Source organism: Megalobrama amblycephala, linkage group LG7 (genome assembly GCF_018812025.1).
Source record: "Megalobrama amblycephala isolate DHTTF-2021 linkage group LG7, ASM1881202v1, whole genome shotgun sequence".
NCBI classification, from domain to species: Eukaryota; Metazoa; Chordata; class Actinopteri; order Cypriniformes; family Xenocyprididae; genus Megalobrama; species Megalobrama amblycephala.
Genome location: NC_063050.1, coordinates 292,394 through 316,730, shown reverse-complemented (window position 1 = coordinate 316,730; position 24,337 = coordinate 292,394). Strand labels below are relative to the sequence as shown.

General features: G+C 37.6%; 1 protein-coding gene and 1 long non-coding RNA gene across 4 annotated transcripts in view; one reads left to right on the top strand and one right to left on the bottom strand.

The window, feature by feature from the left end:
• The window catches only part of LOC125271558 (NACHT, LRR and PYD domains-containing protein 12-like), a 60,777-nt gene that overhangs the window by 8,430 nt on the left and 28,010 nt on the right, over positions 1-24,337 (bottom strand). The window contains exons 14-18 of one of the 3 annotated variants that reach the window (XM_048195611.1): positions 23,130-23,176; positions 22,471-23,047; positions 18,166-19,079; positions 13,949-14,116; positions 10,820-11,742 (exon numbers count right to left, since the gene is read on the bottom strand). The exons of 1 other annotated variant lie outside the window; for it this stretch is intronic. In XM_048195611.1, coding sequence (XP_048051568.1) covers positions 11,708-11,742; positions 13,949-14,116; positions 18,166-19,079; positions 22,471-23,047; positions 23,130-23,176 — 1,741 coding nt within the window. In that variant the 3' untranslated portion in view covers positions 10,820-11,707. Of the gene's footprint in view, positions 1-10,819; positions 11,743-13,948; positions 14,117-18,165; positions 19,080-22,470; positions 23,048-23,129; positions 23,177-24,337 lie in introns of those variants that run through there. One more of the 3 variants, XM_048195614.1, reaches the window with a different exon arrangement.
• The window catches only part of LOC125271561, a 33,413-nt gene continuing 9,548 nt past the window's right edge, over positions 473-24,337 (top strand). The window contains exon 1 of the long non-coding RNA XR_007185657.1: positions 473-575. This is a non-coding gene — a long non-coding RNA (uncharacterized LOC125271561). The remainder of the gene's footprint in view (positions 576-24,337) is intronic.

Sequence of the window (24,337 nt, the reverse complement as noted above, 5' to 3'; positions counted from 1 at the left end):
TGAAAGCCACTTCAGCAAGTTTCACAATCACTTTTCTGTTGGACTTGAGGAGTTCTTTTGACTTTTTCTCTTCATACTTCTGATTCCTCATGTTGATCTGAATCAGCAGGAAGTGGATGTACATTTCAGTCACGGTTTGAGGGATTTCTACACTCAGATCCTCTTGGAGGAGCTTTTGAAGCACAGTGGATGAGATCCAGCAGAAGACGGGTATGTGGCACATGATGTGAAGGCTTCTTGCTCTTCTGATATGCAAGATGATTCTGCAGGCTTGATGCTCATCACTGATTCTCTTCCTGATATAGTCTTCCTTCTGAAGCTCATTGAATCCCTGAATTTCTGTCAGACGGTTGATGTATTTGGAGGGGATCTGATTGGCTGCTGCTGGTCTGGAGGTGATCCAGATGAGAGCAGATGGAAGTAGCTTTCCTTTCATGAGCTTTGACATCAACATACCCACTGATGAAGTCTCAGTCACATCAGAAACTTTCTGAGCATCTGAAAACATCAGTGTGATTCTGCTTTCATCCAGACCATCAAAGATGAACACAACTTTACACTCCTCATAAATCTTTGTTCAGGTAAGGCTTTAAAGATGTCATTGAAGTCAATAGGAGTGTCTTGTGAGCATTGGAGGAGGAGGGTTTCATTCTCTTGGAGTTTCATTCCCTCAAGTAATCTCTCAAACTTGTTCTTCATGCTGCTTTTGTGCTGGTTTTTGACTTTCTGTAGTTCCTCATTCAATCGTTGATTATGTCTATTCAGGGATGCTGAAATGGTCATGTTGTCCCGACAGAAGACTGAGGAGTCTCCTCCAGAGATGCTTAAGCCTCAATCCACTCTGCTGAAAAAACAACAAACAGATTTAAAATAAATGAAATAAATTACTTAAATGTATAAAAGTCACATTTCTGTAATGTCCTGTTTTGGTTCATGGTCTTGTTTTCATGCTTATGTTTCATGTTCATGGTTCATGTCTCTTATTTTGTAGTTTGATTCTTGTTGCTTGTTTGTGTCATGCTTCCCTTGCTCCTCATGTTCTCCCTTAGTCGATGTGTCATGTTCTGATTGGTTGGTTATGGTCATGTTGTTTTAAGTTCAGTTCTGTCATTGGTTCCTTTGTCCCTTGTGTCACTTGCCCATTGTCTTAATCATGTGTTCACTAAGTTCATGTAGTTCTGCTGTTGATGTCTGTTCTGGTCAAGTCTGTTCAAGTCAAGTTTATTCAAGTCTGGTCAGGTCAAGTATGCTCAGGTCAAGTCTGCTCAGGTCAAATAGGTTGCTTTATTTGCATGCTCACTTTTGATTCAATAAACTGCAATTGGGTTCATCATCTCACCTTCAGTTTGGACTGAAATCATTACAATTTCATATTTCATAAATTCATATATTAATCTTGTAAGACATTTAATTATACAGAAAATACATTTCAATTTCATTTTAAAGTCAGTGCATAATGCAGCAGCTAGAGTTCTTACTAGAATCAGGAAGAATGACTATATTAGCCGGTTCTGTCAACACTGCATTGGCTCCCTGTTAAAACCTTGCTAATTACTTACAAAACACTAAATAATAATAATAATAATAATAATAATAATATTGTTTTATGTATATAGTGCCTTTCCAGAGCTCAAGGACGCTTTACAGGATACAATTAACAAGGAAGAGATAATACAAGTAGACAATGGTGAGAAACAATAATGGAGAGGGAAGTATACAGAAAAATAGATTCAAGTACAAAAATACAAAACAGGACTTAAGAGACATAACAACATTCAGATAACTATTAGTAATAATGCAGAGCAATCAGTTAATCAAATCAGAGGTATAACATTCAGAAAACAGGTGAGTTTTGAGTAATGATTTAAATACAGAGATATTATTAACACAACAGAGTGAGCGGGGGAGAGATTTCCAGAGTTTGGGAGTGGTAGTACTACATGATCTGCCCACCACTGAAAAGAGACAATGCCATATTACAGAGCTAAGGGGGAGCCAAGCCATGCAAAGATTTAAAAGTGAGCAGGATAATTTTGAATTTAATACGGTATGCAACTGGAAGCCAGTGGAGATCATACAAAATTGGGGTGATGTGAGCAGAACGCTTGGTGTGGGTGAGTATTCTAGCAGTTTTGAATGTATTGTAATTAGAGCCCGACCGATATGGATTTTTGGGGGCCGATGCCGATGCCGATATTAACTCGAAAAGAGCCGATTTATAAACCGATATTTTGATTTTGAAAATAAACTGGATATTAGACCCATTTCCTATAAACTACACTTACACGACATTCAATAGCAAAATATCTGCCTGTTCTATGTATGTGGGCTGTATAAACCATTTTCCAGAAGGGATTATGTTAAAAAAAAGCCTTAGATTACAGTCTCAATGACTAAACAATTGCACATCAAAAGTATATATTTTTTAATGATCAAAAAACAGTCTGGTTTTAAACATTTAACAGTTTTACTTACTTCCAGTTGAAGCTGGTTTTAACAGTCTGTGTGTGTACTGTAAATAAATTATAATACTAAAGTTAAAGTAAAAGAGCTATACCAAACAAATTCAATATTCCACAAAACCATGTCAATGAATTGAAAATAAAATTAAAATAAGTTAAATGGGAAACACTGCAGATATATTTAGAATAAGTTAAACGCTAACGTTATAGTTTGACCTCTTATTAGCTTTGTGGGTAATCTAATATAGCAATGCATTAGCAGCTGTAAGTGATGTTACAGAATATTTATAAGTGATAATGATAGGACCGTTAGCTAGAACTACCACACTGTTTTTATATACAGTGTATGAACTAAATCTACAATCATTTCACATGACGAACGACAGACTCACCGTCAAAAGAGTACAACAATACTTTCTTCTGTAGTGGATTTCAGGCGCTGTTGTCAACTGGGGAGTTGCAGAGCTCCCTCTGGTGGGCAAACTATGCAACACTCATAACATGTTTCTCATGTTTCATCGGCCGTTATAAACGCCGATGCCGATTTAAATGCAATTAGCTCATATCGGCCGATAATATCGGCCGGCCGATATATCGGTCGGGCTCTAATTGTAATCTGGAAATGGAGCTGGCAGGTAGACCAATGAAAAGGGCATTACAGTAATCAAGGCGTGATGAGACAAATGCATGTATGACAGTTTCAGTGTCTTTGGTACTGATGAAGGGACAGAGTCATGGGCGTCGGAACCATTGTATGTGGGTGGGACAAGACCCACCCACTTTTTAAGACCAATGATATTGGACCCACTCACTTTTACCGTCTCTAATTCAGCATTTGTATAATCCCCCCCAGTGATGCTACTCCACAAACCACCAACAGATCATAAAAAATGCCAAAAATAAAAATTTTTTTTAAAACATCGCCAAGTAAAAAGCTGCGTTTATAAAGAAATGTCTCTTTATGACCACAACAAATGGGACACTTTTCAGACGCGCATTCCACCTTCGCTTCAGACACAGGCGCAAGTCAAACGAGCGCGGCAAAGGTAGCTTCAGCTGAACAACAGTGAACTGTGGTCAGATGAGATGTTGTCAGGCTATATCAGTAAAACTCCAATCAGCCGTTAGGCTATAGCCTACTGTGCTCGAGGCGCGAACTCCAGAATTGCTCGCGCAAATGCGCCGGCGCGCGCTGCATATTACTTTATTATAGCTTAACTAAAGCGCTAAAGAAACTATGGGCATGCACCATCATTATTCTGAGGTAAATTAAGTCATGGAATTACCAAACATGTGATTAAAGCTGCCTCAAAACTGTGCATGCATGTATGTATTTGTTGACATGGTTTTAAAACTATTGTTATCCAATTTGTTGGCCTTAAAATGTCTTAAAAATGCATATATGTACACCAAGGAAATTAAAATTTTCTCGGGGGAGCATGCCCCCGAACCCCCCTAGCATAATACTTTTTATGACCTCGGTAAATATAAAACCCTGCGTACGGCCCTTCTTCTTTTCTATCTAACGAAATCAAAGGTATGTATCTCTCCAGTTGTGTGCACTTTGGGACTAAACTTTGTATGCACTGTGTGATCAATGTGTGAAAATAAGTGGGAGCAAAAACGCGATTGAATGTAAAGGTTTGTGTCTCGTTGTTCTGTTCAAAAAAATCAATAACTACCGATTGATTGGCATTTTATCTATATATATATATATATATATATATATATATATATATATATATATATATATATAAATTGGAGGGAGGACCCACCCACATTTTTTTTGCTTCCGACGCCCATGGACAGAGTTGGGCAATGCGACGTAGGTGAAAGAATGCAGATTTGGTAATAGAGGTAATGAGACTGAAAGGAAAGGGTAGAGTCAATGATTAAACGTAAATTTTTTACAGTATTGGATGTTTTATTGTGAGAACCAGCAACTTCACAGATGAAATTGGTAGAAATATTGCAGTTTTGAGTGGCAGAGGAAATGAAGCAGAGGTAAGAGTGTATTGATGAGAGATAGGTGCAGAGATGGAAGAATGGCAAAGTTTCAGGAGAGAAGCAGGAGCAGGATCAAGTTGACAGGAAGAAGAGTTGGATTTCAAGATTAACTTAGAGACAGAAGATGGGGTTGTCAAAGAAAAACAAGACAGAGTTTGACTGGATAGATTTGGTGGATAGTTGAGCTTTGCATCAGTAGAGAGGCATTGGTGGACGGCATCGATCTTTTCAAGCAAATAATCCAGAAAAGAACAGCAAAGCTCATTAGAAGCTATGGACTCTTGAGGTGGAGGTTTAGTAAGCTTATTTATTGTATTGAATAATGCTTTTGGCCTGTTACTTGATTTATTAATTGTGGCAGAGACAAAACTAGAGCGAGCTGAGATGAGAGCAGATTTGTATATTTTAAGATGATCAAGAAAAGCTAAATAATGTACAGTAAGACCAGTTTTTCTATAGAGACGCTCAAGCCGTCTACCAGTAGCTTTGAGAATATGGAGTATACTTAGGGGTATACTTAGGAGAAGAGTGTGTGGAAGGGACACTTCTGGTCTTAATAGGAGCATGCTGCTGTAAGATTTCAGAAATTATGGAGTGATAGTTAGATAATATCATGGAGGGAGAAGAAATATCAAAGACATCTGAGAGGTTCGAAGAAACAATAGAACTACAGAATGATGCCGTATCAATAGCTTTCAGATTGCGGTATGAAATAACAGTTTTAAGACATTTCTTACGCATAGGCAGACTTCATAAAATCAAGAAGTTTGTGATCAGAGATACCAGTGCCAGAAGAAGAGATGGAACAGATATCAACCCTTGATGTACATATATCAGATCAAGGACAACGAGTATGGGTAGGAAAATGAACATGCTGAGTCAGATTAAAACATTCAAAAACAGACATTAATTGATTAGTATTAGAGCAAACAGAATCGCCATGAATATTGAAGTAACCAAGCAGATATACACATACACATACACATAAGACATACACATAACACATTATCAACCTCTATAATTCAAATAATGTAAATTGTTAGGCTGCATAAATTGTCACCCAGAACCAAGAACACTTCCCATAACACCTGATGTACTCGCTACATCATAAGAAGAATGGCGTCTAAGCTAATATTAGTCTCTCTCTGTTTATCCCGAGTTTTATCATAGTCTGCCGGATCCAGAACGTATCCAGATCAGATGTAGGACCTGTGCATAATCATGATGACAACACAACCCTAAAGTGTTAGCAGAGATTGTGTATACTAGACATTTGGCAATGTCACTTTGTAAAGAAATATGCCTGCGCACATATGTATTCAAACGTGCATACCTATAGACTAAACAGGTATTATGAATGTGCATGCTGTCACTATTATCGCAGATTAACATTATTAAAGTTTACACAGAGATGATTACAGTATCGTTTTCAAATCTTTTCAAAAGCTTGCACATTGGACCCTATTTCAAAGTTTGTGATGGCCAGAACTCATTAAAAGTTTTCTCAAAAAAGTTTTCTGTTTTTAGCTGAATAAGGTGTCATGTAAGTTAAGTTAAACTAATGATTTTTACAATGGAAATTAATCATTAAAACGGAAGTGACACATTCCAAGGACTAGAATTCATGAACAGCATTATTTAACACTTTTCTGAGTCTGCACAATATATTAAAAGCATTTAAAAACTATATTATAGTATAGCGGTATTGTGAATTCACAAAGGCTGTGATTCAATTAAATCAATATTTTTTCAATATTAGTTATGTGCATCTCCGAGTGGCTCATTCACAGTAACTGCTTCTCCACATTAACTTTTATTGTTTACGTGAGTGGAGTGTCTCAAACTGCATCTCTGCATATACTGTGAGTTTGTGTCGCTTATGACGTTCATCTGGGAACACAATGTGCACCATTTAATCAGATTTGTAAGGTAAATTATTTATAAAACCTGTGCCAACATATTTCAGTAGCTGTATCATTTCTTTCGTAAAGAAGTGGCCAAATATTTAAGATTAAGTTAACATTTTAATTAAATGTTGGTTGGCCAATATTGAATATTAAAGGATTTGATTTCAAATACTCAAATAACTGTAGAAATAATCAAGTGATTATTCGATTATCAAAATAATGTTTAGTGACATCCCTACTCACCTGGTGTCAAAGGTCACTGCTTCATCTTTGAATTTAGGAAGATCAGGCAGTGAATTTAACCTCATTAGAGTCACATTGGAGTCTACAGATGAAGATATCAGTCTATCCAGACAGAAATACAGAACATAGAAATAATGTTTTACATTTATAATGAGTCAGTCTGTTGTCTCTAATACTGAATTTTTATCTCACCGCCTAAACACTTCTACTTTATCACTGGGGTCAGAGGTCACTTCTTCATCCCAGAATTTAGGACGATCAGGCAATGATCTGTGACTCTCCATTGACGAACAGCAGGGTTCTGGAGATGAAGATCTCTCCCTGCTCCATATGTTCCCCATAATGAGAAATTAACTTCAGACCTGCATATGGAAACACTGAGAACAAAACATACATAACATTTTGATTATTCCAGTAAGTACAGTAAAACACACACACAAAACATTCTTGAGATTTATGTGCTTCAGATTTTGTAGTTGCAGCAGTTTGTGGAGGATCCTTTTTTCTGAAGTCCATAAAGTACTTCAACAGCCTGAATCTCTCCCTGTTCAGAGGTTCATGTGTTTTCTGCTGCTGTAAAGTGACTGACAGATTCTCTGTGCAAGCCCTCACATCAAACTAACTGATAATCACATTTGATTAATAACTCTCTGAACGCTTCGACGCAGAGTCTGTTTCTAATGCTTAATAGTGGTTCTCCATCCAAAATAACGAGTCTGAATGTATTCAAGTGATGCAGTTAAACAATCAGATGAAAAAACAAGAACTATGAATCGCATCAAATCAGATTTGACTGTCAGCATATGAGTCCAACAGATTTATTATTATTTGTAAACAGTGATGATTGTGATTGTTTCAGGAGTGTCAATGAACAATGTGTTTCCTAAGTGTGAGGAACAACAGCTAAAGGTTAAACACAAAGTGAAGCTTGTGAAACCGATGTCTTAATTGTGTCTCAGTCTTTGTCTGGCATGAGAAAATTAATAATGAGTTACTGTGCGGTTTATACTACAAATATCTTTATAAAATATTAATTTACAGCATTTACAGTAGCCACTGTTCAGTCCAACTCAACTGTTCCTAATGAGAGTCTTTACCCCTCATTAAAGCTCCAGATCAACCATCATTTCCAACATCCAACACAATGACCAGACAAGAAATTCAACTATAAATAAAACACATCTATATGAACTATTTTGAATTGGTTAATTAAACACACATAAGACAAAATGACAATGAATAACACTAACTACACAAATGAAAAAAGACAATAATTAAATCCACAAATGTGTCTCATCAAGTTTCACTGCACTTAATGGACTTTAATCTCAATCTGACATCAAGCCTAGTAGGCTTTATTTCCTGACAAGCCAATGTATTTTGTGAAAGATTATCACAGCAGTGACACTGATGAGGTGATGAAATCAAAATGCAAAACTAGCAGGGCTGAATTATTTGTGAAATATAACTTCAAGTCCTACAGTTGATATTACAATTTAGTTTTGCCTCTTAGTGCAGCAGATAGATGAACTGTAGTGAACTGTTTTATTGTACTGAGTGTTGATACACGGACTTTAGGTTTGAGCCAGATAACACACCCAGTGTCACATGATCTCAGTGATCTTCAGTTAAAATGTTTTTTTTTCACGAGTTTCAATCTTAGAGGGTGAAGCATATTCATAACAAATCTGTGGATCATAATTCATCTCATCATTAAACCTGAGCTTCTACTAATCTTCCCTTTTCCAGTAGATGAGAGGCCATAATGTGTTAGAAATGAAAATAGAACTATCATGGGAGTCATAAAATTCAACATTTAATATCATTACAATGCAGTTTAAATTTATCAAGGTAGACTTCATAACAATGCATATGACAAAATATTATATAATACTATGAGAAGACTTTAGAAGACTATCTGAACTTACCGTGACAGTTCAGTCTCTGAAAGATGTCTTCTCATCAATATAGGTAAACAGTCTCTAGAAAATTATTAACTAGAGGAGTTTATCCAGCAATCACACCACTTGACAAACAATGTTTCACAGTTCACTTTCCACAGACGGACTGAATGTCCTCGTCCTGTATATATTCAATTACATAGACAGACATGTATTGTGTGTTAAACAGGACGGTCCACTCTGCACTTAATAAATCTCAATCTTTACCAATAGGTTGAATAGGTCATATTTTATCAGTCTTATACAGCTAAAAGTGAGGACATTACTATCTTATGTTTTATAATTTAACAGATTTTATGATTAAATGACCTCAGAAAAGCTCCTGTCAGACTCTCTTTGCATGTGTTGTGTGATTGACGTTTAATGGTTTCTTGTCTCATGTGCCCACACACTCCCAGAGCCAATGTGATGCGGTGTCTGGGGAGTGATTGGGGGTTCAGATGCCTTGCTCAAGGGTATGGTATCGTGTCAGATAGTGGATTGTAGTGTCCTGAGGAAAAATTCTATTCATTCACTGCTATAGGAGAGCAAGAATTCTCTAAACTTGTTAAATCATCAAAATCAACAACATGTACACTTTAAAGAAAAATGGTGCTAAATAGCACTAAAAGTGGTTCATTGGCTTGTAATCATAGGGGAACCACTTTAAGTGCTATATAGCACCTATCTTTAAAGGTTCTATACAGTACCGTTGTCAAATGGTGCTATGTAGAACCATGAGAGTCTCATGTGGGGCCCTGGAATATTCCCTAATAGGGCAACTACTCTGTAAAAAAACACACACATAAAAAAAAAAACCCACATAAAAAAACAGTGAAATGCATGGCAGCACATGGAGCCTAATGTTTAATTGTTTAATGAAAATAATGGTTAATGATCGTTAAAAAATAAACAGTCAATGACTGGCAGAAGCATCTCTCAAACTGTAAAATTAAGGTAATTTAAAAATTAAGTTTTTACAATTAAAAACTAATGTTTTTACAAAAACAATTACTTTACAGATATTAATTTTTACAGGATTATTATTGTGAAACATTGTCTGTGAAATGCCAATCTCTTGCAATCAAGTCTTTACAGCACACATGCATGAGTTAATCAGCAGTTACACAGTTACTGCCTTTGAATAAATCAACATCAGTGTTTCTCAGCTCATCATTGACTTCACTTATTACAAACCAGTATGACTTTATTTCTTTCATACAAAACTTCTATTTTATATCTGCACTGAAACTGTAATTTTGACCTTCAACCGTTTGGAGGCCATTGAAGTCCACTATAAGGAGAAAAATCCTGGAATGATTTAATCAAAAACCTTCATTTCTTTTCGACTGAAGAAAGAAAGACATGAACATCTTGGATGACATGGGGATGAGTAAATTATCAGGAAAATTTTATTTGAAAGTGGACTAATCCTTTAAGGCTAAAGTATGTATGGGGAATTTGAATTTAAAATACATAGAATATTAGTTTTTGTGCATTATCCCATTACAGTCTTACTTTACAGCACATTATTCAGAATGTCTACCATTCAGAATATTTGCCATGCAGCGAAATATCTAAATTATTCTAAAATTAAATACTGAGACAACAAAATAAAGTTTACAAAAAAGAACTTTCATTTGATAAAGAATATATTAAATGTTCCCTCATTGCAGTTCTGTCACAACTCTCTGAGTTTTTGGCATGGTAATGGGTATGACAATGTTGATATGTTCGGTCTTGGCAGAACAGATCTACTACGCTGCTGCTGCTCTTGATTACTGCTGTTGCTGCTGCAGAGCAAGTCCAGGACTCGCAAGTAAGACATGCGACTCTATACAGGTGGAGCTGGGGACGATGGAGGAATTCTGAAGCGTGCTGCACTGCTAAGGCAAATGCTACTCATGTATTAGAAGATTGAGCACACAAGCTCATTGACTACACTGTAAAAAAATCCTGTAAAAAATACAGACCATTACCTGTAAATTTACATTTATTTTTAACAGTGTACTAATACAGCAGGAACCAATCATCTGTGTCCTATAGATAATGTGATTACAAGCAGGTTGAGTTAAAGGACCTATTAGCCTGCCCATTAGAGTTTCATGACAGAACATTGTATTTCATCAAACTCTGTGTGTTTGCAGAGGAACATAATTATATGAGAAAAAAAAAGCTGGATTATATTTGCCACAACTATACTTTATAGTAAAATTCTTCATTTCATAATTTATGTACAAAATGAAACAGAAAAGTTGGCTCACCAAAAATAGAAAAATATTTATTTTATGTTCTCACCACAGGTGATGCTTCGAGCCTAATGGCTCTTCATCAGTCAATGAACACAAGAGCTGCATCTAAAATCACATGCTTCCCTACTATTGAGTAGGTGAAAAACACTGAGACAAAAGAAATGAGTACTGTGAATTCAGACACACAAAACAATATCAAAACGTACACGGATGACCTGCTACATTTGGCGAGATTCTGAAGTTTGCAAATGATGGACACTTTCCTATCCCATGAGGCCATGGAAGAGGCTATATGAATATACGCCCTTATACACACAAACCCGTATCACATAATCCCACATGACAAAAAAAAGGGCAACAAACAAATCACATAACTAGAATAAAAGTGAAAACATCAATTAACTGAAAACAAACATATACATATCAAGAAATACCTGAAAATATGAATCAATCAAAAAATTTCAATCAGAAAATGACTGACTGCAAGAAAACAAAAGAAAATACCAACAACATAACGAACATAATGCAATAAATCCACACATACAGATCAATAACAAAATTAAAGGCTGAATATCAAATTCTTCATTGAGACCATTAGATTATAATGGATTCAAAGTGTATATCCAATATGCTTCACGTTTTAAAATCTTTTTTTATATATATCACCCCCTCTTCGAGGAAGTTTAACATCTTCAACACCAACGTACTGCAAAGTCAAATGTCTTAACTCTAAAAAGTGTTGTGCCACTGGACACAAGAAGTTTGTGTACATTTCTGTGAGAGTTGTTGGTCTCTCGAGCCAGCAGAGGCTGAAGAACAGTGAGAGAGATCCAGCAGAAGATGGGGATGTGGCACATGATGTACTCCTGGATTTCCTGATGTGACGGATGATGGTTTCAGTTTTCAGATTTACTGTCCTCTGTAGCTGAGTCTTTGAGAAAGAGGAAAAGCGATAATAGGTCAAAGAGTAAGAGATCTCACGGATTCTGGATTCAGAACTATGAACTGTGTTTGGACTGAAATGCCATTACATCTCAGGTGTGCATTATTTACTAATGATTCAATGGACCAGAGTGAATCTTTCCACTTATTCTATGCTACCCACACCACAAGACATTGTTCTGATGTTGTATTTAAAGACATTTGTCAGGTTTTTGTCCTTAAAGCTCTCTTGTGTGTAGGACTAATGCCTTCTGTTGCTAATTACAAAATGTCAGAGCTAGTAACAGAGGCTTGAGCCACTGATAGAAGACTAATGTAGTTATTAGTACAGTTATTGGAGAGAGAGAGGCATGTGTGAATGACCTCAGTCTGTGTGTCTCTCAACAGTGTTCGACAGCAGCCTCTCTAATAGTGAAACTGTAAGCTTATCTGCTTCAAAAACAGCAGTGTTTTTGCCTCACTGGTGAGAAATGTCATCTATCTTTAAAGTTGCTAAACTATTTCACTGATGAATTTGTCAGAGCAACGTGGTCAACACGCGTCTGTATGAGTGTGTGTCCGTACTGTACAAGTGTGTGCGTTTCAGTGAGAGAAAGACAGTATGTGCTTTACGTATAGTAAAACATAATTTTGTGATAAAAAACATGGAAATAATTTGTCGTTTTTATCATATTGTTTACTATATTTATTAGCTTGATCAGTGTCATTGTGAGTTTTGTTTCTTTTGCCATAGAGTGCCCCAGGGATGACGTGTTTTTGTAGGCCAACCCGGAAGTTAGCGGCGCACGGGTTCCCTCAGTTGAAAGCCTATGCATTTTTCCCATAGACTTTTGGAAAATCGCAGAAAATAAGCTCTGTGTTTAACAAAGGGTTATGACACTTACACGTTTTGTCTATCAAGATAATCTTTACAAGTGAACACAACATTTATAGATTTTGAAGCCTATATAAAGTGGTCAGATATAAAAGGCTAACAGTAGGCTATAAACGGACTACAGCACACCAAGGTTGCGGATCAACGTCGTCACCACCAAGCCTCCTCAAACTTTATTTAGAAAACAACTTTATTTATAAACATGCTCGCTGATTATGATCTGCGCTGTTTATGAATACTTATCCACTTTTTCATGAGAAATGCTGCCCAAATGTCCCATTTTTAATGATGACGTCTAAAGTCCCCGCCAAAGGAAGTAGTCCCTTTTAGCAATTTGTTAGCAACCGCCGATTTTAAGACACAGTAAAAGTTTTTAAAAAATCACAAGTGGGTTATAACTGGTGTGTTTTATGTCATAGATCAAAACGTGAAAGTATTTAGAGGCTTTGTTAACCACAGACCTTATTTCAGGCGATTTAGCAAAAACCCATTCAAAAAGCCCATAGACTTGACGGCGTTGGAACCCGAAGTCCTAAAATGCTAACTCGCTTCCGGGTTTTGCCTACAAAAATGCGTCATCCCTGAGGCACTCTATTGTCGGCTGTAAGGACCTTTGAAAGAACTGAAATAATTTGGCGAAGTGATATGGAACTGTAATGCGGTCAAGACCTGCCTGGAACTACTGTAGCTGTAAATAATTGCACATGTTAGAACATTCATCAAATTTAAGCATTCAACAGCCCGTAGTATAAGGCGTAAATAGCAACCATATTATGGCGAATGATCAGATTTTTTTATTTTTATATTATTAATAATTTGAGTTTACTTCACTCATATAGCATACTTGGCCAGCTACAGAGAAACTGGTAGCCAGGCAACAGACATGTGACCAATCCTGAACGTCACTACATGCATTCTACCAGTTGGCTTAGTGTGCTGAAAATTCTGGGCTGAGAACTAAGCTGAAGTGTTAATATAACTGGAGCCGTTCCTTACTGTCCTTAGAACTGTTTGGCTCGATGGTGGAAAAGCAGCTTAAGTTATTCTCTAAAGCAGTGCTTCTCAAACCTGTCCTGGAGCTGAGCTGTGAATCAACAGCACTGAATATTCTGCTTGTCTTCTTTATCTAACACAACCAATTCAGCTCTTGCAGTCTCTACTAATTTGATGAGGAGTTGAATCAGGTGTGGTAGATGAGAGACATACAAAATGAGCAGCACTGGAGAACTTTCTGAGAATCCCTGTTTAAATACTGACAGCTGTAAACAAACATTCTGCTAAAAGTCAGTTATTTAAAGTTCCTATTTAAATTATACAGTACCTTCATTGATCCTTGTTGCCGCATTGTGTACTGCAGGGTTTAAGATGTAGTTGATGTGTACTGGGCCCGTGATAGTGTTTCTAGTGAGTACAGGAGCGTTTACACTTGCACCTGTGTCAGCTGTTACACCAACACTGTCTCCAGTGGGAGTGTTACTGCTCATCTGCACTGAAATAGAGACAAAGGCACATATATAAGCTTCTTAAAGTGATTTCATGACATCTTTATTACCATCCTTGTGTTTGTTTGCTGACTGTTCAGGAATATTGTTCTGGTTCATCTTCCTCAGAACGTTGAGTGTCTCACCACACTCTGCTTTTATGCTCCGATCAGGATTTTTACAGCCGTGTTAATCTACATCTATTTTAGATTACTTCACTTTCAAATAAAAAAATTAGCCCAACCTTTACTCACCCTCAAGCCATCCTAGGTTTATATGACTCTCTTCTTTCTGATAAACACAATCGGAGATACATTAATAAATATCCTGGCACATCCAAGCTTTATAATGGCAGTGAACAGGGGTCACGAGTATGAGCTGAAGAAAGTGTCTCCATCCACACCCATCCATAATAAACGTACTGCATACGGCTCCGGGGGTTAATAAAGGCGTTCTGAAGCAAAGCAATGAGTTTGTGTAAAAAAAAAATCCATATTTAACAAGTTATGAAGTTAAATATCTAGTTTCCACCAGACCACCTTCCCTATTCAACTTCAGTCAGTTAATCTTTTTCCGTGAGTTGAATTTGAAAGGTGTAGGATGTAGTGTAAGCATTTTGAACTGCGAGAGTTTTACTTTATAACTTGTTAAATATGGATATTTTTTTACAATAACGCATCGCATCGCTTCGCTTCAGAAGGCATTTATTAACACCCTGGAGCCGTGTGGAGTACGTTTATGATGGATGGATGTGGATGGAGACCAGTGGCATGCAGTGGTGTTCTGAAATGAGGAGGCACATTTTTTTTATGAATCAATGTAAATTCATGTGCATTACTCTTAATGTTGACATCTTCCTTGTTAAATGAACATTACTTTACAGTACATCAAAAAAGAACAATGTAACAATGTAATGTTCTATTTATCAAAACCAAGTCAATCTCATCAAGTTAGTGTTTTAAGCATTTCTACATTCATTCCAAAATAATAACTAAAGGCAATAATAATTTAAATAATATATTTTATTTTGTGTATTGCGTTTTTTCTTTTTAATTGTCAACTTAGGCTATTTTGGATCATCAGTCATGTTCCGTAAACACCGTCTGTCACAGACACGAATTGTATTTTTAATTTCACCAAGCTGATTGCACTAAAAAAAAAAAATAAAAAAAAATGCACACTGCAAAAAATGCTGTTCTTACTTAGAGTTTTTGTCTTGTTTCTAGTCAAAATATCTTAAAGTTCTTAAATCAAGAAGCATTTTTTTGACAAGTAAAAAATTATTTTCTTGTTTTTAGGAAAAATAACTCAAAATTAAGTGTTTTTCCTTAAAACAAGCAAAATAATCTGCCAGTGGGGTAAGTAAAATAATCTTAATCCAAACTGAAAACAAGATTATATATCTTATTTTTGGTTTGATATAAGATTATTTTACTTACCCCACTGGCAGATTATTTTGCTTGTTTTAAGGAAAAACTCAATTAATTTTGAGTTATTTTTCCTAAAAACAAGAAAATAATTTTTACTTGTCAAGAAAATGCTTCTTAATCTAAGAATTTTTAGATATTTGGACTGGAAACAAGACAAAAACTCTAAGTAAGAACAGCATTTTTTACAGTGTCATCAAGCTTTCAGTCCATTTCAAGTTTGATTTTGACATGACAAAGCGGTGATATCTAACTCTGAAAAGTAAGTAAACGATTAGTCTTCCGATTGACGCCATTATTTGTTCAGTCAAACTGACGCGCGGAACGTGCACGTCAACAAGAGGCGGGATTTATCGCACAAACATATCCATAAAATCATAAGCATAAAATCATATCCAATCATAACCAATTACATCCAATCATAGCGCGATGAAGACATTGCCTCCTCTCACGTGACTTTCCCCCATTCATTCTCAATCACTCCCCACAAAACCCATCGCACGCCGGGGATCAAATGGTTTTCTATGATTTTCTATGAGAGGAAAGGGAGACATGACTCCATAGACTGTAAAGCATGACTCCTCTGTGTAACTTCACCTGCGGGTGTCGCTGTTGGGCAGTGTTCCTTAAGAAATACGTGTGACTTGCGCTCTTTTTAATGTCATAATTTGTAATATTTGTGTTGTTTTATACGTAATATGGATTATTTTCCCATCCTATTTTTTTTGAGGAGACACTGCCTCCCTTGCCTACTCAGAGGAAACGCCCCTGATGGAGACACTTTCTTCAGATTCATACTCGTGACCCCTGTTCACTACCATTATAAAGCTCGGCTGTGTCAGGATATTTATTAATATATCTCTGTGTTTATCAGAAAGAAGAGAGTCATATACACCTAGGATGGCTTGAAGGTGAGTAAAGGTTGGGCTAATTTTTCATTTGAAAGTGAACTAATCCTTTAAAAACAGATTTTTTTTTTGGAATTCATTTAAAAAATGACAAAAAAAAAAACAAAGTTCCACACTGTTTGCTCTAAAAGCTTTTGGAAACCAATCATTTTCACCCAAAGTAGTAGCATGATACCATTAAACGTTCAAGAATCAGATCAGAGGCTTCAACAGTGTATGGTCTTCACTTGAGCGGGCTTTTTCTAAATGCAGTATGATTTCCATTTACATGATTGTGACTCACACTCAGTAACTATGTTTAGCGCTGTGGTTGTTCATATCATGTACTTGTCTAACTTTAATTTTTTAAACTATATTGTTACACACATACACACACAAAAGCAGTGTTTCCCATGCCTGTTCCTGGAGGCACACCAACACCACATTTTCAAACTATTCCTGATCAAACACACCTGAATCAACTCATCAGCTTATTAGAAGAGACTCTATAGCCCTATTCGGACGGGATTAGTTTTACATGGGGAGGTGGGGGTTAAGTAATTATTACCAGAGCTTCTCAGTGATTTTAGTCCCATCCGAATGTGCCATCTCAGTAATCATTACAGACTAGAGCCCTATTCGGACTGGATTAGTTTTACATGGGGAGGTGGAGTAAAGTAATTTTACCTCAGAACATCTGTAATATTAATTGGCCAATTTGCACAGGATAAGACATCTCAGTAAAACTAGCAGAAGTGGGAGGGGTAACTCGATTTACGCACCACCATCACCTCTCCGTCGTCATGTGGGTATACGTTGCTTCCTGATAGTGTGCACAAACACATATAATCTAAATATATAAACTAATTATAACAGTTGGGTCCGATTTACTAATTAAATTCTGATTGGAATATGATGGTAATAGGCACTTAGCTAAAGATAAAATTAGTTTTGTGCCTCTGACAAGTGCTTTCGATCTTCTTTTTGCTCTGAATAGTATGTGGAAAATACTTGAGGTTTGCCACAGACTTGTCCCGCCACCTACAACACAAATAAATGTTTCTTTAAGTGCTTCCATGCTTGAAAAATGCGCAGAAAACTACATTTAAACAGGATCAGTGGATACAGCGGGTCTATTCGAACGGGATTAGTATTACCTGAGGTAATTTTTCCGGACCTTTTTACAGAAGGTAAAAGTCGCTGTAATCTTTACTGACTTTTTCAAGCATGAAAGCGCTGGAAGAAACATTAATTTGTGTTGTAGGTGGTGGGACAAGTCTGTGGCAATGCTCAAATATTTTCTACAAACCATTCAGAGCAAAAAGAAGATCGAAGCAATTGTCAGAGGCACAAAACTAAAGTGCATATTACATCATAATACAATCAGAATTTAATTAATAAATCGTTTGATCGGACCCAACTGTTATATATAGTTTATATATTTAGATTATATGCGTTTGTGCACATGGTATCAGGAAGCAACGCATACCCACATGACGACAGTGAGGTGACGGCGGTGCATAAATCACGTTACCCCTCCCACTTCTGCTAGTTTTACTGAGATGTCTAGTCCCGTGCTTTACTCCACAACCCCATGTAAAACAAATCCCATCCGAATAGGGCTTAAGACCTAAAAATGAATGTTCCTGATGAAATAGTTTCAACTGACACAGTTTATCTGCAATTATCTGGACATTTTTAACCCCCTGAATGAGATCTGGCCAGTAGTAAATTGTGCATTACCTGCTTCGCTATTCAAATTTGGCTCGTCTCTCTTTGGATTTATCAGATCAAGTTCATATTTCAAAATTGTTGCAGTCCAGACCTCCTCCTTATCCTCTTCTCTGATAAGAGTCATTTGAAGATCATTCTCCAGACGTGTTGTGACCTTGAAGTAGTTTGGAGGAGTTTCTCTTCTGAGTGTGATCCCTTCTTTGGGATGGATAGTCAAGGCACCAGAAATGTCAAGAATGTGTGGCGTTTTCATCCGAAATGGCCTGTCAGGTCTGGGATGCGGGATTGGACAACTTGACTTTTCCTCCTTCTCAACTTTTTCTTTTGCACAATCATCAAATGGGAAAAAGTAGACATGTAGAATGAGAGGAACTTTAGAATGCATGTAGAGAAGAAGATCACAGTGTTCATCTACTTGCATTATCCAACTTATTATTAATGTTTTAAGAGAGAAGGATGGTTGGACAATCTTAGCATGGAATCGGGTCAACTGCACAGGTTCTGTGGTTATTCCCTCGTCTTTTACGCTGAGGACTTTCACAGCATCTTTGAGAGAGGGGTCAGACTCTCCTAAACAGGCGTAATGGGGCAGATGAACTTCCTCCAGTTTCCCTGAGATCACCATCACGTCAATCACTGGACCGATCCGGTTACACTGCAGCCTCTCCAGCTCTGTGTTGAGGAAGTGTCCGTCTACGGTACAGTACTGAAGGGTGACGTCACAGTCACAGACCCATCGCATTCTGGTCCGGACACACTCGTAACGGCCTGGGTCAGTGCTGACCCTGAACTTTGACCCTCCTTCATCTGTACAGGCCGACGGATCAATCTGAACCCACTGATCAGAATCAGCTATATGGACACAAGACTGACAGTTCAGCAGTGGGTGAATATTGAGCCCAGAAGGTTTGGAGTCAGAGAACCTGGGAAGAACCAGATGAAGGAGAAAAAAAAAGAGAGGTTTTTTATGCACAACCAAGGTACAAAATTAATAATAAACTAATAAATGATGGTGACTTTAACTACATTAGTTAGCATGAAATAACAATGAAAAATACTAAAGTGTTTATTAATCTCAATTAATGTTAATTTCAACATTTATTAAATCATTATTAAAATCAAAAGTTGTATCTGTCAATATTATTTAATGGACCTGAACTAACATGTACTAACAATAAACATTTTTTTTATTTACTAATGTTAACAAAAATTAATGCCTCAACAAGTGTATTGGTATTGCTCACTGTTAGTTACTACATTAGTGAATGTTAACTAATGGGATCTTACTGTAAAGTGTTATCAACAATTCAAAATCAACAACACACTAACAGTCTACTATAAAAACATAAAGAGTAAATCTGTCACAGATTTACCTAGCCCTATCACCTAACGACTACAGCCCCATTGACTCCCTGTGCCAACGCATTGATGAAATTAAAAAATTGGATGTACCTAAACTTCCTTCAGTTAAACAAAGACAAAACTGAAGTCATTGCATTTGGAAACAAAGATGAAGTTCTCAAAGTGAACACGTACCTTCACTCTAGGGGTCAAACAACTACAAATCAAGTCAGGAATCTTGGTGTGATTTTGGAGTCAGACCTGAGTTTCAGTAGCCATGTAAAGACAGTAACTAAATCAGCATATTATCATCTCAAAAATATTGCAAGAATTAGATGCTTTGTCTCCAGTCAAGACTTAGAGAAACTTGTTCATGCTTTCATCACCAGCAGGGTGGATTATTGTAATGGGCTCCTCACTGGTCTTCCCAAAAAGACCATTAGACAGCTGCAGCTCATACAGAACGCTGCTGCCAGAATTCTGAGCAGAACCAGAAAACATGAACACATCACACCAGTCCTCAGTCCCCTAGCTGTTACGCCAGCCGCAGCTGGAACCAGCTTCCAGAAGAGATCAGGCGTGCTCCAGCAGTAACCACATTCAAATCCAGACTCAAAACATATCTTTTTATCTATGCATTTGCTAACTGAGCACTGTGCTATGTCCGAACTGTTTGCATTTTATTTTATACATATTATCTTTTTATTCTTTTAATTCCTTTTCCTGTTTTTGTTTCATTTTTAATGTATTTTATATTTTTTATGTATCATCTTGTTATTTCTGACTTTTAATGCATTTTAAAAATTGCTGTCTGGTTGAAAGAGCTGGGAGAATTAGGAAGAAGGCATTTGTGATTAGGTTAAAATTTGGTAAATTGGATAAGGGGACAAACCATGGGGAAATTTGAGCTGTGGTGCATGGTTAAGATATCTCTGGATTACAGTCAGGACACTTTCCAAAGGGGGAAATTTCCAAAGGGGAAATTTGAACTGCGTTGCATAGATAAGATATCTCCGGAAGGTGGATTTGGGCTGTGTGGCGCAGTTTGAGGTGTCTTGGCAAAAGGGGAGATTGAAACTTTATCAGTTTGAAGTGCCTTAACAGGTAGCAGTCCTGTCGTGTGAGAAAAATCCATTTAGATCCACTCTGATGGACAACAACAACAACACCAACAACCCTAAGACTTCCTAGCTCATCCATCCAGATAACAAAATTCTCTGTTTTTACTTTTATTTTTTATTCCTTATGCTCTATTTGTATTATTCTTCTTTATGTAAAGCACTTTGAATTACCATTGTGTATGAAATGTGCTATACAAATAAAATTGCCTTGCCTTGCCTTGCCTTGCCTAAACTTCATTGGCAAGTTATTTTTATGTAGGCTCTGTTTAACTAGTCTACATGAAATCTATATTCTCCATTGTGGCGACCAGGGCGGGCAAGAGCCGTGAGGGAACGGCGCGAGAGTTAATGAGCTCCACCTGGGACACACCGGCCTCAAGTCTCTCACGGAGGAGCTCCGGGAGCATAAAAGGAGGAGCGACGACAGTGAAGGACGAGAGAGGACCAGGCCTGGACTTTATTTTATGTTTTATTATGGGACGGAGACCCGGATGCCGTGCTCCTGGGACGAGGTGGGGTGGCTGCCGTCCTGGAGGGAGCGGAGGAGTGCCGTCGTCTGCCGTGGGCTGGAGCCTGCTACCGTCCACCATGAAGGGGAGGAGCAGGGGACGGCGGACTCGCTGCCAGCTGCCCTCAACCAGAGGAGCCATCGCTGGCCGCCAGGAGGCGGTCGAGGATCGGGCCGTCCACTGAGCGTCCAGTGCCATCGCATGGCACCGCGAGGAAGAGCCTCTCGGCAGTCTGAAAACCGAGTGGCAGTGTGTCTGGGAACCGGACCCAGAATTTTTTTTTTTTTTTTCCTCTCTCCCCTCTCTCGTCCTGTCGCTCCCCTTGCTTCTGTCTCCTTTCTCTCGTCTCGTCTGTCCTTACCCCCAGGTGCTGCGGCCACCGAGTCAGGCCCCGGGGGGGAGTAAGCGCAGTCGCGGGAGTACTCCCCGGCCTGAGAGGGGCGATGGGGGTATGTGGCGACCAGGGCGGGCGAAAGCCGTGAGGGAACGATGCGAGGCCGGTGGCGCGAGAGTTAATGAGCTTCACCTTCACCTTCGAGTCTCTCACGGAGGAGCTCCGGGAGCATAAAAGGAGGAGCGACAACAGTGAAGGATGAGAGAGGACCAGGCCTGGACTTTATTTTATTTTTGTGTGGCCGGCAGACCCTTGTGTACTTTCGTTTTGTTCTTTGTTTTTTTATATATTAAAGTTTTGTTGAATGTTCACCGGTTCCCGCCTCCTTCTTCCCGTATATACGAACTGTGTTACATCCATCAATGAGCTCAAGTTGAAAATTGTCTCAAGTATTCTATAAATCAGTGTTTTTAACAGTGGTGAAGCAGGATATTTTCACAGAGGTGGACAGCAAGCAGTCTGGGGTGGACAGAAATGTTCATTATCCAAACATAATAAATGAGTTTGACTATAAAGAACTGGACTGTTTTATTTCTTACAACACAACTGTCTACAGTTAATTGTGCTTGATTGTAATTGAGGGAGTGCTGGAATAGATCAAGTAATACTGAGTGAATTTGATTATTTTTGTCTTATTCCTCACCTGCAGGCATATTAATAGAACATAAGATCACACTACAGCTAGAAAATTACAGAAAATTAATAGTAAATTAAAGTTTAGCTTGTGAGAAATACTGGTAAATCAGAGACCTCCAAACTCTGAAATTGAAAAAATAGCTTTTGCTCAAAACTAACTAAAATGAAAATTAATTTGTTTATAGCCCCTGCACAGGAGAGACTTGATGTTGTTTCCAAATAAAGGAAAACATTTTTATTATTGGTATCGGCATCTGCTATCAGCTATCACAGTCTGGAAACATCCTTCACTAAGACAGTATATTTCACTCACCTGGTTGTGTGTGTATCACTGTCGTTTCTCAAAGGAGGTTGATTAATGTCACACAGAGACACTGAGGATTTATAATAATGAACCCCAAATCCAGCATAGAGGGGTTCAGTGAATGTGGTGTTGAATGTGTGTAAGTGTGTGAGTGTGTGTGTGTCAGAGACGCTGTAGAAGGACAGAGTGCCGGCCGACACGTCCACATACACTCCTACTCTCTTAGAGGATGAACTGATGACAGGTATCTTAGTGCTGTTCTTATTGTGACGGGCAGAGAAACTTTTATTAGAGCACTCCAGACTCCAGGATTTGTCATTGTATCCAAACACACAGTCTTCACTCTCTCCTTTCCTGCTGATTCCTTTATATGTCACTGATATTTCAGCACCTCTGCTCCATTCAGCCTCCCAGTAACAGCGTCCAGTCAGACTCTCTCCACACAGAACCTGAGGAGTAACATCAAATCTCTCAGGATGATCAGGATACGACTGATCCTGAAACACACGAGTCACCTTCCTGTTCTCCTCAGACAGAATGAGATAAGTGTTTGCTGTGTTTGGATCCAGTGTGAGATCACAGGCATCTGAACACAATAAGAGAGAAACATTTCAATAAATGAGACAAATCAACATCAAATCACTAAATGATTGTGTGTGTCGACCTACATTTGTGTAGTTCTGCTGTAATTCTGAACTCTCCACAATGATCCACACTATAAAACACAAACATAATTCACATTCATTTTCTAAAAGTAAGACAAAAATGAAAAAGAAACACACACACAAACTGTTCTGTGACACATACTTAGTTCACACAAAAATGATCGATCATTTAGTCTGATGTTGTTTCAAACCTGTATAACTAAGTTTCTTCTGTGAAACATAAAAGACAAAATTTAACTTGGGACACTACAGTTAAAATGTCATGGACAATTTCTTTTAAATAATTTTGGGACAATACCAGCAACATTTGTGAAATGGAGAGATCAAAATAGTCAGAAAATGGAGCAGAGAAAATCAAGTCTTGTATACGTATCTTTTAAAGACGGATCATCCTGCAAAATATGCCAGTATTTCTCCCCACCTTATTTATATTGAACGTTTTTGGTGCATATGTGGTAACAAGATTCTCCAATTATTGCTTACAAAAGTGTCAGAAATATCAGGGACAAACTAGTTAGAGCCTGTTCCCCAAAGAAGTCTATAACCTAGACTCTCGCAGGAACAATCCCTATTGGGAATTATAAATGTGGCAATAATTGCCAATATACGAAAAATATTAAACATTCTGAACATCCCATCTATAAAAAAAAAAGTGATATAAATATTGAAAGCTTTATCACATGTAATATCAAAAATGTCATATATTTAAAGCTGCAGTCTGTAAATTTTTTTGGTTAAAAATGATCCAAAATTAATTTTTTTGATCAAGCACATAACCAGCCAGTGTTCAATGTCTCTTAACTGAATGAAAAAATTGTTTTTGCTCAAAACTAAATAAAATTAAAAAGAATGTGTTTATAATAACTGCACAAGAGAGACTTGGTGTTGTTTTCAAATAAAGGAAAAAAATATATATTGGTATCGGCATCTGCTATTGGCCAAAATGTGTTGAAATACACTATATTGCCAAAAGTATTGGGACACCCCTCCAAATCATTGAATTCAGGAGTTCCAATCTCTTCTATGGCCACAGGTGTATAAAATCAAGCACCTAGGCATGCAGACTGCTTCTACAAACATTTGTGAAAGAATGGGTCCCTCTCAGGAGCTCAGTGAATTCAAGCGTGGTACCGTGACAAGTTGCTACCTGTGCAATAAGTCCATTCGTGAAATTTCCTCACTACTAAATATTCCACAGTCAACTGTTAGTG